Source organism: Globicephala melas, chromosome 7 (assembly GCF_963455315.2).
Source record: "Globicephala melas chromosome 7, mGloMel1.2, whole genome shotgun sequence".
Lineage (NCBI taxonomy): Eukaryota > Metazoa > Chordata > Mammalia > Artiodactyla > Delphinidae > Globicephala > Globicephala melas.
This window is the reverse complement of record NC_083320.1, coordinates 72,386,570-72,400,756: the sequence shown is the minus strand read 5'-3', so window position 1 is coordinate 72,400,756 and position 14,187 is coordinate 72,386,570. Positions and strand designations below refer to the sequence as shown.

The 14,187-nt window shown below is 39.3% G+C and overlaps 1 protein-coding gene across 15 annotated transcripts in view; it reads left to right on the top strand.

Annotated features, from left to right (window-relative positions):
• The window catches only part of PKP4 (plakophilin 4), a 250,469-nt gene that overhangs the window by 186,513 nt on the left and 49,769 nt on the right, over window positions 1-14,187 (top strand). For all 15 annotated transcript variants that reach the window (XM_030852714.2, XM_030852713.2, XM_060302413.1 and 12 more), the window contains one exon: window positions 9,314-9,866. In XM_030852714.2, the coding sequence (XP_030708574.1) occupies window positions 9,314-9,866 (553 nt within the window). The remainder of the gene's footprint in view (window positions 1-9,313; window positions 9,867-14,187) is intronic.

Sequence of the window (14,187 nt, the reverse complement as noted above, 5' to 3'; positions counted from 1 at the left end):
TATTAATGAATTCTGATAAATTCTAGACGTTGGAGAGTAAGCAAGTTTGGCATGAGAGGAATAGTCCACAGAGAGTGTGAGAGGATTGGGTGGAATGTTCTAGTCCCTGAGGGGTTATGAGTTCCTAAAAATACTAGAGCTAAAATATGCTGTAAAGAGTTCTAGAGGGCAAAGCACTATTCCCACACCTGCACAAAATGGGCCTGGCCCATTCTAACCAAAGTTTTTGCCTTCATCATTGGAATTGTTCTCTGAAAACGTATTCTTTTGCTTTGCTAGAATATAGTTATTCCTGCCTATAGGGAGCTACTATATAGAAGCATAACTATTCTGTTAAGGTTTTCTTACTTGATAGTCAAAAATAATAATGCATATGTATTTATAAAAACTCCTTAACTCCTCACTCACTGCCACTTTATTCACCTCAGTCCACCAGCATATGCCAGAATTAATAAAAGTAATAGGAGTCCCGAGTGGCAATAAGTAGTGAGGATCTCTCTGTCCAAGTACCCCCGTGATTTCTCTGGAGCTGAAAAATGGCAAGATGATCAAAGAAGTCAGGCGAACCCTAAGCTTCTCTTAATGCGATACAGGAAGCCCTGAAGGTACACACAGCAGCGGGCCAACATTCGCAATGCCAAAGGAGAAACACAAAACGACTTTGGCTCAGCAATTTAAGGGAAACTTTTAAGTATTAAGAGACATTTCTGGGGCTTCCCTGGTGGCGCAGTGGTTGAGAGTCCGCCTGCTCATGCAGGGAACACGGGTTCGTGCCCTGGTCCGGGAGGATCCCACATGCCGCGGAGCAGCTAGGCCCGTGAGCCATGGCCGCTGGGCCTGCGCGTCCGGAGCCTGTGGTACGCAACGGGAGAGGCCACAACAGTGAGAGGCCTGTGTACCACAAAAAAAAAAAAAAGAAAGAAAGAAAAGAAACATTTCTGTATTAAAACAAACACAAATATGGTGCATGAATTTTAAGGTAAGACAGGAAATCTTGTGCCCATAGCAAACTACTTCCAGCTGCAGACCCCTCTCCACCAGCTCCATTCCTCAGATGGTACATTTACTCCTCTGCTGTTAGGGATGCTCTGATGAAACACTCTGGGAAACTTTGGACTAAATGCTTACAGGAGTTCATCTGCTTAGGTGAATTTCTATGTTGGCAGGTCTGAAGTCACACTTACGAATAATAATTAGTTACACAGATTGTCTATTTTGCCCCTAAGAGTGGCTATGAGACCTTTTTAATTAATTTATTTATTTTTTAACTTACGGTAAGTTAAGTTTGTTCCTGGAGATTGCAAGACCATCTTTAAAACTGAACTTGCATGTATTCTGGGGAACACAATTTCTAGATATCTGGGCCAAGTGTCATCCCATTTTGATAGTAAACAGCTTATGTGTGGGATTTTTTAAATTATCTTTAGCACTATTAGTAAACCCCAAGTACAGATTTTAATTTTCCAACTGCCTACTAATTTTTTTGTTTTGTTGTGTTTTTTAACATCTTTTTTGGAGTATAATTGCTTCACAATGTTGTGTTAGTCTCTGCTGTGTAACAAAGTGAATCAGCTATATGTATACGTATATCCCCATATCCCCTCCCTCTTGCATCTCCCTCCCACCCTCCCTGTTTCACCCTTCCAGGTGGTCACAAAGCACCAAGTTGATCTCCCTGTGCAACGTGGCTGCTTCCTATTAGCTATCTGTTTTACATTTGATAGTGTATATATGTCAATGCTACTCTCTCACTTCATCCCAGCTTACCCTTCCCCCTCACTGTGTCTTCAAGTCCATTCTCTACTTCTGTGTCTTTATTCCTGTCCTGCCCCTAGGTTCATTAGAACCTTTTTTTTTTTTTTTTTTTTTTTTAGATTCCATGTATATGTGTTAGCATACAGTATTTGTTTTTCTCTTTCTGACTTACTTCACTCTCTATGACAGACTCTAGGTCCCTCCATCTCACTACAAGTAACGCAATTTCATTTCTTTATATGGATGAGTAATATTCCCATGTATATATGTGCCACATCTTCTTTATCCATTCATCTGTCAATGGACAATTAGGTTGCTTCCATGTCCTGGCCATTGTAAATAGTGCTGCAATGAACATTGTGGTACATGTCTCTTTTTGAATTATGGTTTTCTCAGGGTACATGCCCAGTAGTGGGATTGCTGGTATATGGTATGGTATGGTAGTTCTATTTTTAGTTTTTTAAGGAACTTCCATACTGTTCTCCATAGTGGCTGTATCAATTTACATTCCCACCAACAGTGCAGGAGGGTTCCCTTTTCTCCACACCCTCTCCAGCATTTATTGCTTATAGATTTTTGATGATGGCCATTCTGACCGATGTGAGGTGATACTTCATTGTAGTTTTGATTTGCATTTCTCTAATGATTAGTGATATTGAGCATCCTTTCATGTGTTTGTTGGCTATCTGTATATCTTCTTTGGAGAAATGTCTATTTAGGTCTTCTGCCCATTTTTGGATTGGGTTGTTTGTATTTTTGATATTGAGCTGCATGAGCTGCTTATATATTTTGGTGATCAATCCTTTGTCAGTTGCTTTATTTGCAAATATTTTCTACCATTCTGAGGGTTGTCTTTTTGTCTTGTTTATGGTTTCCTTTGCTGTGCAAAAGCTGTGAAGTTTCATTAGGTCCCATTTGTTTATTTTTGTTTTTATTTCCATTTCTCTAGGAGGTGGGTCAAAAAGGATCTTGCTGTGATTTATGTCAAAGAGTCTGCTGCCTATGTTTTCCTCTAAGAGTTTTATAATGTCTGGCCTTACATTTAGGTCTTTAATCCATTTTGAGTTTATTTTTGTATACGGTGTTAGGGAGGGTGCTAATTTCATTCTTTTACATGTAGCTTTCCAGTTTTCCCAGCACCACTTATTGAAGAGAATTCTTTTCTCCATTTTATATTCTTGCCTCCTTTATCAAAGATAAGGTGACCATATGTGCATGGGTTTATCTCTGGGCTTTCTATCCTGTTCCATTGATCTATATTTTCTGTTTTGGGGCCAGTACCATACTGTCTTGGTTACTGTTGCTCTGTATTATAGACTGAAGTCAGGTAGCCTGATTCCTCTAGCTCCGTTTTTCTTTCTCAAGAGTGCTTTGGCTACTTGGGGTCTTTTGTGTTTCCATACAAATTGTGAATTTTTTGTTCTAGTTCTGTGAAAAATGCCATTGGTAGTTTGATAGGGATCACGTTGAATCTGTAGATTGCCTTGGGTAGTATAGTCATTTTCATAATGTTGATTCTTCCAATCCAAGAACATGGTATATCTCTCCATCTGTTTGTATCATCCTTAATTTCTTTCATCAGTGTCTTATAGTTTTCTGCATACAGAAAACTTTTGCATTCCTTGTGGGCCTCAATTAGGTGTCCACAGTTCTCTTGTCCTTTCTCAATCACGCATCGCACACCTTCTTGGTCTCTGGGCAGGCACAGCAGGGCTGCAGAGGCTTCTTCTCCTGCGACTCAGATGGGGCAGGGCTTGTGGCCGCCAAACCAGGCATTTTTTGCACCAAAAGCAGCAACTAGCACAGACACCCTAAACGCCAGCCTCCGCAAACACCGCCGATTGCCTGCAATCTTTTGTCTCCTTAGGTATGTTTATTCCTAGGTGTTTTATTCTTTTCATTGCAGAGGTAAATGGGAGTGTTTCCTTAATTTCTCTTTCAGATTTTTCATCATTGGTGTATAGGAATGCATGAGATTTCTGTACATTAATTTTGTATCCTGCTACTTTACCACATTCATTGATTAGCTCTAGCAGTTTTCTAGTAGCATCTTTAGGATTCTCTATGTATAGTATCATGTCATCTGCAAACAGTGACAGCTTTACTTCTTCTTTTCCGATTTGGATTCCTTTTATTTCTTTTTCTTCTCTGATTACTGTGGCTAAAACTTCCAAAACTATGTTGAATAATATTTGTGAGCGTGGCATCCTTGTCTTGTTCCTGATTTTAGAGGAAATGGTTTCAGTTTTTCACCACTGAGGACGATGTTGGCTTTTTCACCACTGAGGACGATGTGGGTTTGTCATATATGGCCTTTATTTGTTGAGGTAAGTTCCTTCTATGCCTACTTTCTGGAGAGTTTTTATCATAAATGGGTGTTGAATTTTGTCAAAAGCTTTTTCAGCGTCTATTGAGATGATCATATGATTTTTATCCTTCAGTTTGTTAATATGGTGTATCACATTGATTGATTTGCGTATATTGAAGAATCCTTGCATTCCTGGGATAAACGCCACTTGATCATGGTGTATGATCCTTTTAATGTGCTGTTGGATTCTGTTTGTTAGTATTTTTGTTGAGGATTTTTGCATCTAGGTTCATCAGTGATATTGGTCTGTAGTTTTCTTTTTTTGGGACGTCTTTGTCTGGTTTTGGTATCAGGGTGATGATGGCCTTGTAAAATGAGTTTGGGAGTATTCCTCCCTCTGCTATTTTGGCAGAGTTTGAGAAGGATAGGTGCTAGCTCTTCTCTAAATGTTTGGTAGCATTCACCTGTGAAGCCATCTGGTCCTGGGCTTTTGTTTGTTGGAAGATTTTTAATCACAGTTTCAATTTCAGTGCTTGTGATGGGTCTGTTTATATTTCTATTTCTTCCTGGTTCAGTCTCGGAAGGTTGTGCTTTTCTAAGAATTTGTCCATTTCTTCCAGGTTGTCCATTTTATTGGCACATAGTTGCTTATAGTAATCTCTCATGATCCTTTGTATTTCTGCAGTGTCAGTTGTTACTTCTCCTTTTTCATTTCTAATTCCGTTGAGTTGAGACTTCTCCCTTTTTTTCTTGATGAGTCTGGCTAATGGTTTATCAATTTTGTCTATCTTTTCAAAGAACCAGCTTTTAGTTTTATTGATATTTGCTATTGTGTCCTTCATTTCTTTTTCATTTATTTTTGATCTGATCTTTATGATTTCTTTCATTCTGCTAACTTTGGGGGGGTTTTTTTGTTGTTCTTCTTCTTTCTCTAATTGCTTAGGTGTAAGGTTAAGCTGTTTATTTGAGATTTTTCTTGTTTCTTGAGGTAGGATTGTATTGCTATAAACTTCCCTCTTAGAAATGCATTTGCTTCATCCCATAGGTTTTGGGTTGCCGTGTTTTCATTGTCATTTGTCTCTAGATATCTTTTGATTTCCTCTTTGATTTCTTTAGTGATCTCTTGGTTATTTAATAGCATAGTGTTTAGCCTCCATGTGTCTGTATTTTTTACAGTTTTTTTCCTGTGATTGATATCTAGTCTCATAGCATTGTGATCAGAAAAGATACTTAATATGATTTCAATTTTCTTAAATTTACCAAGGCCTGATGTGTGACCCGAGATATGATCTATCCTGGAGAATGTTCCATGAGCACTTGAGAAGAAAGCGTATTCTATTGTTTTTGGACGGAATGTCCTATAAGTATCAATTAAGTCCATCTTGTTTAATGTGTCATTTAACGCTTGTGTTTCCTTATTTAATTTCATTTTGGATGTTCTGTCCACTGGTGAAAGTGGGGTGTTAAAGTCCCCTACTATGAATGTGTTACTGTCAATTTCCCCTTTTATGGCTGTTAGCATTTGCTTTATATATTGAGGTGCTCCTATGTTGGGTGCATAAATATTTACAATTGTTATATCTTTTTCTTGGATTGATCCCTTGATCATTATGTAGTGTCCTTCTTTGTCTCTTGTAATAATCTTTATTTTAAAGTCTATTTTGTCTGATATGAGAATTGCTACTCCAGCTTTCTTTTGATTTCCATTTGCATGGAATATCTTTTTCCATCCCCTCACTTTCAGTCTGTATGAGTCCCTAGATCTGAAGTGGGTGTCTTGTAGACAGCATATATATGGGTCTTGTTTTTGTATCCATTCAGCCAATCTGTGTCTTTTGTTTGGAGCATTTAATCCATTTACATTTAAGGTAATTATCAATATGTATGTTCCCATTACCATTTTTAAATTGTTTTGGGTTTGCTCTTGTAGGTCTTTTCCTTCTCTTATGTCTCCTGTCTAGAGAAGCTCCTTTAGCATTTGTTGTAAAGCTGGTTTGGTGGTGCTGAATTCTCTTAGCTTTTGCTTGTCTGTAAAGGTTTTCATTTCTCTGTCAAATCTGAATGAGTTCATTGCTGGGTAGAGTAATCTTGGTTGTAGGTTTTTCCCTTTCATCACTTTCAATATGTCCTGCCACTCCCTTCTGGCTTGCAGAGTTTCTACTGAAAGATCAGCTGTTAATCTTACGGGGATTCCTTTGTATGTTATTTGTTGCTTTTCCCCTGCTGCTTTTAATATCTTTTCTTTGCATTTAATTTTTGATAGTTTGATTATTATGTGTCTCGGTGTGTTTCTCCTTGGGTTTGTCTTTTGTGGCACTCCCTGCGCTTCCTGGACTTGATTGACTATTTCCTTTCCCATGTTAGGGAAGTTTTCAACTATAAGCTCTTCAAATATTTTCTCAGGCCCTTTCTTTTTCTCTTCTTCTTCTGAGACCCATATAATTAGAATGTTGATGTGTTTAATATTGTCCCAGACATCTCTGTGACTGTCCTCAATTCTTTTTTCTTTATTCTGCTCTGCAGCAGTTATTTCCACTATTTTATCTTCCAGGTCACTTATCCGTTCTTCTGCCTCAGTTATTCTGCTATCAATTCCTTCTAGAGAATTTTTAATTTCATTTATTGTGTTGTTCATCATTGTTTATTTGCTCTTTAGTTCTTCTAGGTCCTTGTTAAACGTTTCTTGTATTTTCTCCATTCTATTTCCACAATTTTGGATCATCTTTACTATCATTACTCTGAATTCTTTTTCAGGTAGACTCCCTATTTTCTCTTCATTTATTTTGTCTGTTTGGTTTTTACCTTACTCATTTATCTCCTGCATATTTCTCTGTCTTCTCATTTTGCTTAACTTACTGTGTTTGGGGTCACCTTTTCGCTGGCTGCAGGTTCATAGTTCTTGTTGTTTCTGGAGTCTGCCCCCAGTAGTTGAGGTTGGTTCAGTGGCTTGTGTAGGCTTCCTGGTGGAGGGGACTGGTGCCTGTGTTCTGGTGGGTGGGGCTGGATCTTGTCTTTCTGGTGGGCAGGCCACGTCCAGTGGTGTGTTTTGGGGTGTCTGTGAACTTAGTATGATTTTATGAAGCCTCTCTGCTAATGGGTGGGGTTGTGTTCCTGTCTTGCTAGTTATTTGGCATGGGGCATCCAGCGCTGGTGCTTGCTCTCCGTTGGGTGGAGCTGGGTCTTAACGTTGAGACTGTGATATCTGGGAGAGCTGTTGCCGATTGATATTATGTGGGGCCAGGAGGTCTCTGGTGGTCCAGGGTCATGAACTTTGCTCTCCCACCTCAGAGGCTCAGGCCTGACACCAGGCCGGAGCACCAAGACCCTGTCAGCCACATGGCTCAGAAGAAAAGGGAGAAAAAAATAAAGAAAAATAATAATTAATAAAATAATAGAAAATAATTCAAATTAAAAAAATAAGAAAGCAATTTGAAAAACACGAAGAGAGCAACCAAACCAATAAACAAATCCACGAATGATAACAAGCACTAAAAACTATACTAAGATAAACATAAATATCAGAAACAAGTTAGTCGCAGACAGCAAACCCCAAGTCTACAGTTGCACCCAAAGTCCACCGCCTCAATTTTGGGTTGACGCATTGTCTATTCTGGTATTCCACATATGCAGGGTACCTCAAGTTGATTGTGGGGATTTTATCCACTGCTCCTGAGGCTGCACAGAGAAATTTCCCTTTCTCCTCTTTGTTCGCACAGCTCCTGGGTTTCAGCTTTGGTTTTGGTCCCATCTCTGCATGTAGGTCACCCTCAGGCTTCTGTTCCCGCCCAGATTGGACGGGGTTAAAGCAGCGGCTGATTAGGGGGCTCTCGCTCACTCACACGGGGGGATGGAGAGGTACGGTAGTTATAATTGGAATGCAGGGCGAGCCTGCGTTGGCAGAGGCCGGCATGATGTTGTGACAGCCTGAGGCACACTGTGTATTCTCCTGCCTACTAATTTTTAAACTCCCTCTTTCTTGCCTTATTGTTTATTTTCAGTCACCTTCCCTCCCCAGATCATCTCCTTTCCATGGCTATTGCCTTCCCAGAATTGTTGAGTTTGAGCACCCAAGTGGTCTCAGAGCAGGTGTTTCAGCCAGCCAACTGCTTATGACACGTGGAGACAAAACATGTTTCTTCTTATGGCATCTAAGAGTATACAAAGTCTGTGACTCATCCCTTTTCTTCTTTTATTGCCCCAACTAAAAGTGAAAGGGGGTTGATGACAACTGTACTCTAGTAGTCACTAAGGAGATACAGAAAAACCTTGGTCCTGAGCTTATAACCCACTGCCTCAGTCCAGCCACCATTCTTCTTCATTGTTGTCCTGCATCAAGAAAGGGATCTGAGACTCAGTGTTTGCAAAAGTCTATGGATTCATAGCCCTGGCAGAGATGTTCTTCATTTCCCAGTCTGGTCATTTGTAGCTGGCCAGAACTCAGCAGAGATTTTGAGCATACCTCCTGCTGGAACAGATTGAGGGTACTTGTATTTGCATCTCTTTTGATCCACCAGCTTAAGACAAGAGCTTATAAATCAAAGGAGGTAGAAAGAAATGGCTGAAATCACTAGCAGCCACACTTAAGCTAAAAGAAAAGATAGATTTGGCTAACGCACTAATGCAGCACTCACAGAGGAGAGCTGAGAGCACAGGCCCTATCCAAACGTTCAATTATTCCACTTTGAAAGAACCTTCCTTTTGTTAATGGGGCCAACCCATAAAGACAGTTGTAAAGGCAGTTATAGATACTGCTCTAGCTTTATCTAGATTAACATATTGGAAAAGTTTTGTTTTGTTTGTTTTGTTTTTGTTTTACACAAATGGGTTAACTTAGCCAAACTTTGACTCGCAGGGTACAAAATAAGTACACTGGTCCAGTGACCCTTCACACTTGCAATACAGCATAGTATGTGTTGTGGAAAATGTGTAGGCAGAGGGTAAAATAATGTAAAGACAAAAGAAAAAAAGAATATTAAATGTCTTTAGATCTCTCCTTACTGGTTGGTTTTAGTGTTCTGAAGGGGAAAGTTGGAGATTAAAGCACCACCAAAAAAAAAAATAGTAGAACAAGAAAAACAGAATAAGGAAAAATTAAGATCCAGCTCTACAGCAAAAAAAGGAAAAGAAACTTAGATGCCTAAAATAAATAGTGAATTCACATTCTATAGTGAGCTATGTACATTTTTTTGTGTAATGACAATGGACACACAACCCTGGATAAACCATTCTCTTTTCTCCCCCTTTCATCAGCCATCAGTAGCCAATCGGGCCATGAGAAGAGTTAGTTCAGTTCCATCTAGAGCACAGTCTCCTTCTTATGTTATCAGCACAGGCGTGTCTCCTTCAAGGGGGTCACTGAGAACTTCTCTTGGTAGTGGATTCGGCTCTCCATCAGTGACCGACTCCCGACCACTGAACCCCAGTGCATATTCCTCCACCACATTACCTGCTCAGCGGGCAGCCTCTCCGTACTCTGCACAGAGGCCCGCCTCCCCATCAGCTGTACGTCGGATTGGGTCGGTCACCTCCCGGCAGACCTCCAGTCCCAACGGGCCAACCCCTCAGTACCAAACGACCACCAGAGTGGGGTCCCCACTGACCCTGACGGATGCACAGACTCGAGTAGCTTCCCCATCCCAAGGCCAGGTGGGGTCATTATCCCCCAAACGCTCAGGGATGACCGCCGTACCGCAGCATCTGGGACCTTCACTGCAAAGGACTGTTCATGACATGGAACAATTTGGACAGCAGCAGTATGACATTTACGAGAGGATGGTTCCACCTCGGCCAGACAGCCTGACAGGTGAGTACAAGGGGACAGCCCTACACAAAGTCCAGCGGGAAAGTCTTCCATGTAACCGTTGTTGAAACAGAGCATGTAACTTGGAAAAAAGCTTACATTTTTATCTTAAAATTTATACTGCAGACTTCAGGCTGACTTGTCTTTCAGGCTCTATAATTTTTTTTCTTTTTGCGGTACCTGGGCCTCCCACTGCTGTGGCCCCTCCCGCTGCGGAGCACAGGTTCCAGACGCGCAGGCTCAGTGGCCATGGCTCACGGGCCCAGCCGCTCCACGTTACGTGGGATCTTCCCAGACCGGGGCAAGAGCCCGCGTCCCCTGCGTCAGCAGGCAGACTCCCAACCACTGCGCCACCAGGGAAGCCCTGGACTCTATAATTTTTAATGCACCGAATTACACACATTTATATCACCAGACCTCTTTTGTAATGAATACATTTCCCCCATCCCTCACAATATTAGGATATAAGAGGTACTTTTTTGCTTTTTAGAAGAATTGGTTGGAATTCTAAACTGCTTGTTGAGGTTTTTCACAGTGAAATAGTTTTCACTAGCTAGGCGTACCCATACTCAAAACCCTAAGATATGTTAAAAGGTGGTATCAGAATGTCTGTTCAAATTTTGTTTTTTAAAGAAATGCCCTAATAGTGTAGACTAGAATATGGATTTCCTCACTTACTGCCTTGATTTTTAGTATCCTGATGGGAAAGCACAAATTTCTTATGAATTACTACCTTCAAATGCCACTTGTATTAAATCAGAAAGACACCAACCAGGTCACTGGTAGTCCAACTGTTTCCTTCAGGGTTTTTTCACGGCGGGTACCCTACATGATGTATAGACTTGTTCTTTTGATTAAAATGAATTCATCTTTAGCTAGTGTTCTAAATTATATTTTAAAAGTAACATGTACATAATGGTAAAAAGAATTCAAACTATGCAGGGAAATATGAATTGAGAAGTGAAAGTCTCAGCCTTCTCTTTACCCTCACCCAGTCCCACTCACCAGTTTATGTATCTTCCAGAATGTTTGATTACATGTATGAGTATATACATTACATACAAATGTGCACACATTGTGTTTCTTTTTTATTTTTAATGCTGTTGGAATTCTATTATATATATCTTCTATACCTTGTTCATTTTTTAATATGTCAGAGTTCTACTTCATTCTCTCAAGGGATGCCTAGGACCCTATTTTATAGATGTATTATAATTTAATCACTTTGCTATTAATGGACATTTAGGTTTTCTCATTTTTAGCTGTTAGAGACAATGATGCAATATATATTATTCCTCCTGCATATTTGCACATAGCTACTAAGATAACTATGGGATCCATTTCTTGAAGTAGAATTGCTGGATCAAAATATGTGTGTATATTTTCTTAATGAAATACTGTCAAATTGCCGCCAGGAAGGTTTTATAGATTTCTATTTATACCAGTAGTTTGAGCGCATGTTCCCTACACCTTCACTAGCACTGCATGATGTCAAAGAGTTTCATCTTTGCCAGTCTGGCAGTTAAAAAGCTGTACCTCATTGTTTCAAGTGGCCTGTGTTGAGTAATGACTGAGGTTGATGATTTCATATGTTTATCAGCCATTTTATTGCTTTTCTGCAAACCGTGAGTTCAGGTCGTCTATTTTTTTAATTTGTAAATGCTTATTATACTTGAAATAAATTAACCCCTTGTAATACACTTCTCAGGTATTTTTCTCGTTTTGTAATTTGTCTTTTGACTTTGTTTTTGGTATTTCTTATTTACAGAAGTTTTTAATATTTTGTGAAGTAAGATTAATATCCTTTCCGTATGGCTGCTGGGAAAGGTAAAGCCTTTTTGAAATTTTCTGATTGAAGAATCTTGCACAAAGAATTAATATTGAACTTGATTCTGAGCTCAAGGAAATTCCTAGTGGAGAAACTGCCTCTTTTTCATTCAGCCGTTAGAGGGGTGTCCTTGGCTTAGATATTTTCTGGCATGCCTCGGAAAAGTATGCAGCAGAGTGAGGTGGAATCATTTACGACATTCTGTCTCTGAAGGAAACCTTAAGAGATAAATAGTTCTGAGGATTTCTGTGCCCCAGCCCCGCCCCGTGTATGTGAACAACGGCTGTGCAGAAATCTGTGTTTGCAGTAGAGTGAAGAGGAAGCCCAGGAAAGAAAGTGAGCACATAAAGTACTGTCTCCATGTTTAACCCTGGAGCGCTGATCTCCTTTGGTTTAAAAAACCTGCTTCTCTGACAGTGCAGGTGAAGTTAGACTTTATGTTTCAGGGGGAAAAAATTATACGTAGCCTATTATGGATTTTTTTTTTTCCCTAGAATATGACAGTCTTCAAAAGAAGTAAAGGGTTTCTTAAAATGTTCTAGGGACGCTTTGGTTTCCATCATCTAGCTACCTGCCCAATTAGTCTGAATGTGGATCCTAATTTGTAAATTCCTCTCTTTTTTTTTCTTATTTTAGAAAGTGATGCGCTTGTCATTATATTTACTATGCTTCTGATGTCAAAGGCTTAATAACCTGCTAATTGATAAGCCTAAAGCAATATTTTATAATAGATTCAGACACGTGGATATTTGGTGATCATAATTTAAATGATGTATATAAATTACTTCCTACAACAGAAAAATATGTCTGCCTGAAAATATTCATTTCAGTATAATCATAGCATATCAAGACAAGTTTTGAGAATAAGAAGAATTCATATTTGGAAGATAAATTTATGTTTGTTTTCACTGACTTAAAATATAAAGGTTTTAAATCACAAGGAATATATCATTGAAGTAGGTAAACTAGTATGTAATTGTGGAATTGCAACATATCACTTGTCTTCCAGTTTAAAAGATATTAAGTTATAATAGCCTTTCTGCACAATCATTTTACTTAATCTATAGGGGCTATGTAATTTTGTAATTTTTTAAATGTTAATCTACAGTAGTTGTGTTTTTGTTTTAATGCATGAGTAGGTAAACAAAAATATTTACCATCATAATGTTATTCACAAAGATTTCTAATATCGAGAAATTGCTATTTCACTATAATTCTTAAGTTTTTATTTCCCATTATAGTCTATCACGTACAGTCATTTCATCTCACTAATAATCCTGTAACAGGGGGCTGTTTATTGGATACTTTTTATAGTTGTACGTGGTAACAAGCTCATTTGGTTACCTTTCTTGTGAAGTCATAGTAAATGTTTATGAAAGTTTTCATATTATATGGATTCCAGTGAAGACTCCAGCTAGATCCTGGCACAGTGAGAATATCACATTCTGAACGGGGCAGAATGCTTTGGTCTCTTTTCACATCACTGTGGTGGTGAGCCAAGGCGGCTTAGCCAACTTTAGGAGCATCCAGGGCTCAGCTTGCCTCCGCCCAAGTGTTTGCGATCTTCAGAGTCTCACAGTAAATCAAGGGCTCTACTGAATATTAAAATAATGCCTCACACTGATAAGATTTCCAAGAACTAGGTGCATTTTCCTGCCCACTTTACGTCACCATTAACAAAATCAATGCCTGCAACTTTTGTTCAAGATACTCTTGGGCTCTATAAAGAAATGGAGTTTATACTGTGCTAAGAATGAGAAATCTGCCAGTGAATAAAAAGCTGAAATCCTCAGATGAGAACTTTACAACAGCAATCATAATATGGTCTTTAGAGTTACATGGGCTTCCATGAACCCCTGGTGAGCTAACCTCCCTCCTTAACCTTATGTCTGTGGAGGGCTCTGTCCAGTTCGAGGTTTCTCACACCATGTCTCATTGATCCTTGAGAAATAGCTTTGTCCAGTGCAATGACAGATCATGGAGGGGGCTTCCTCTCAGCCCCACCAGGAAGTAGCTCTCTGAAGGGGATGAACTACATTTCCTTTGGGGCTCTGTTTCGTCAATTTTAAAATGGGAAGATTTGGCTGAATGAGCTCCCAATTATAAGATTGTATAAACCTGTGATCTTCATTTTAGCAAGTGAGGAGCCAGTAGCCAAAACCCACATTTGTTCATTTAATTTCTTCCCATGTCACATTGCTGTCCGGGATTGGTAATAATCATTCATCTTAGAAGCTTTAATGTATTAACTTTCTTGCCACTCCTCACTAAGCAACATGTAATTATCACTCACATTCAGGCCCATTCACTTTAGTTGTCATATGATTAACTGAGCTAACAGGATGTGAGCAATCGTGTCTTTTGGTAATTAGTTACTGTGTTGATTATTTGCAGTCTTTTTAAAAGCGAATATATGCTGACTGACCTCAGATATGTTTGTGCTTTTTCTTGCTCGTATTTAGAATGTAACCTTAGTTGGTATTCTTACCAAGTGAC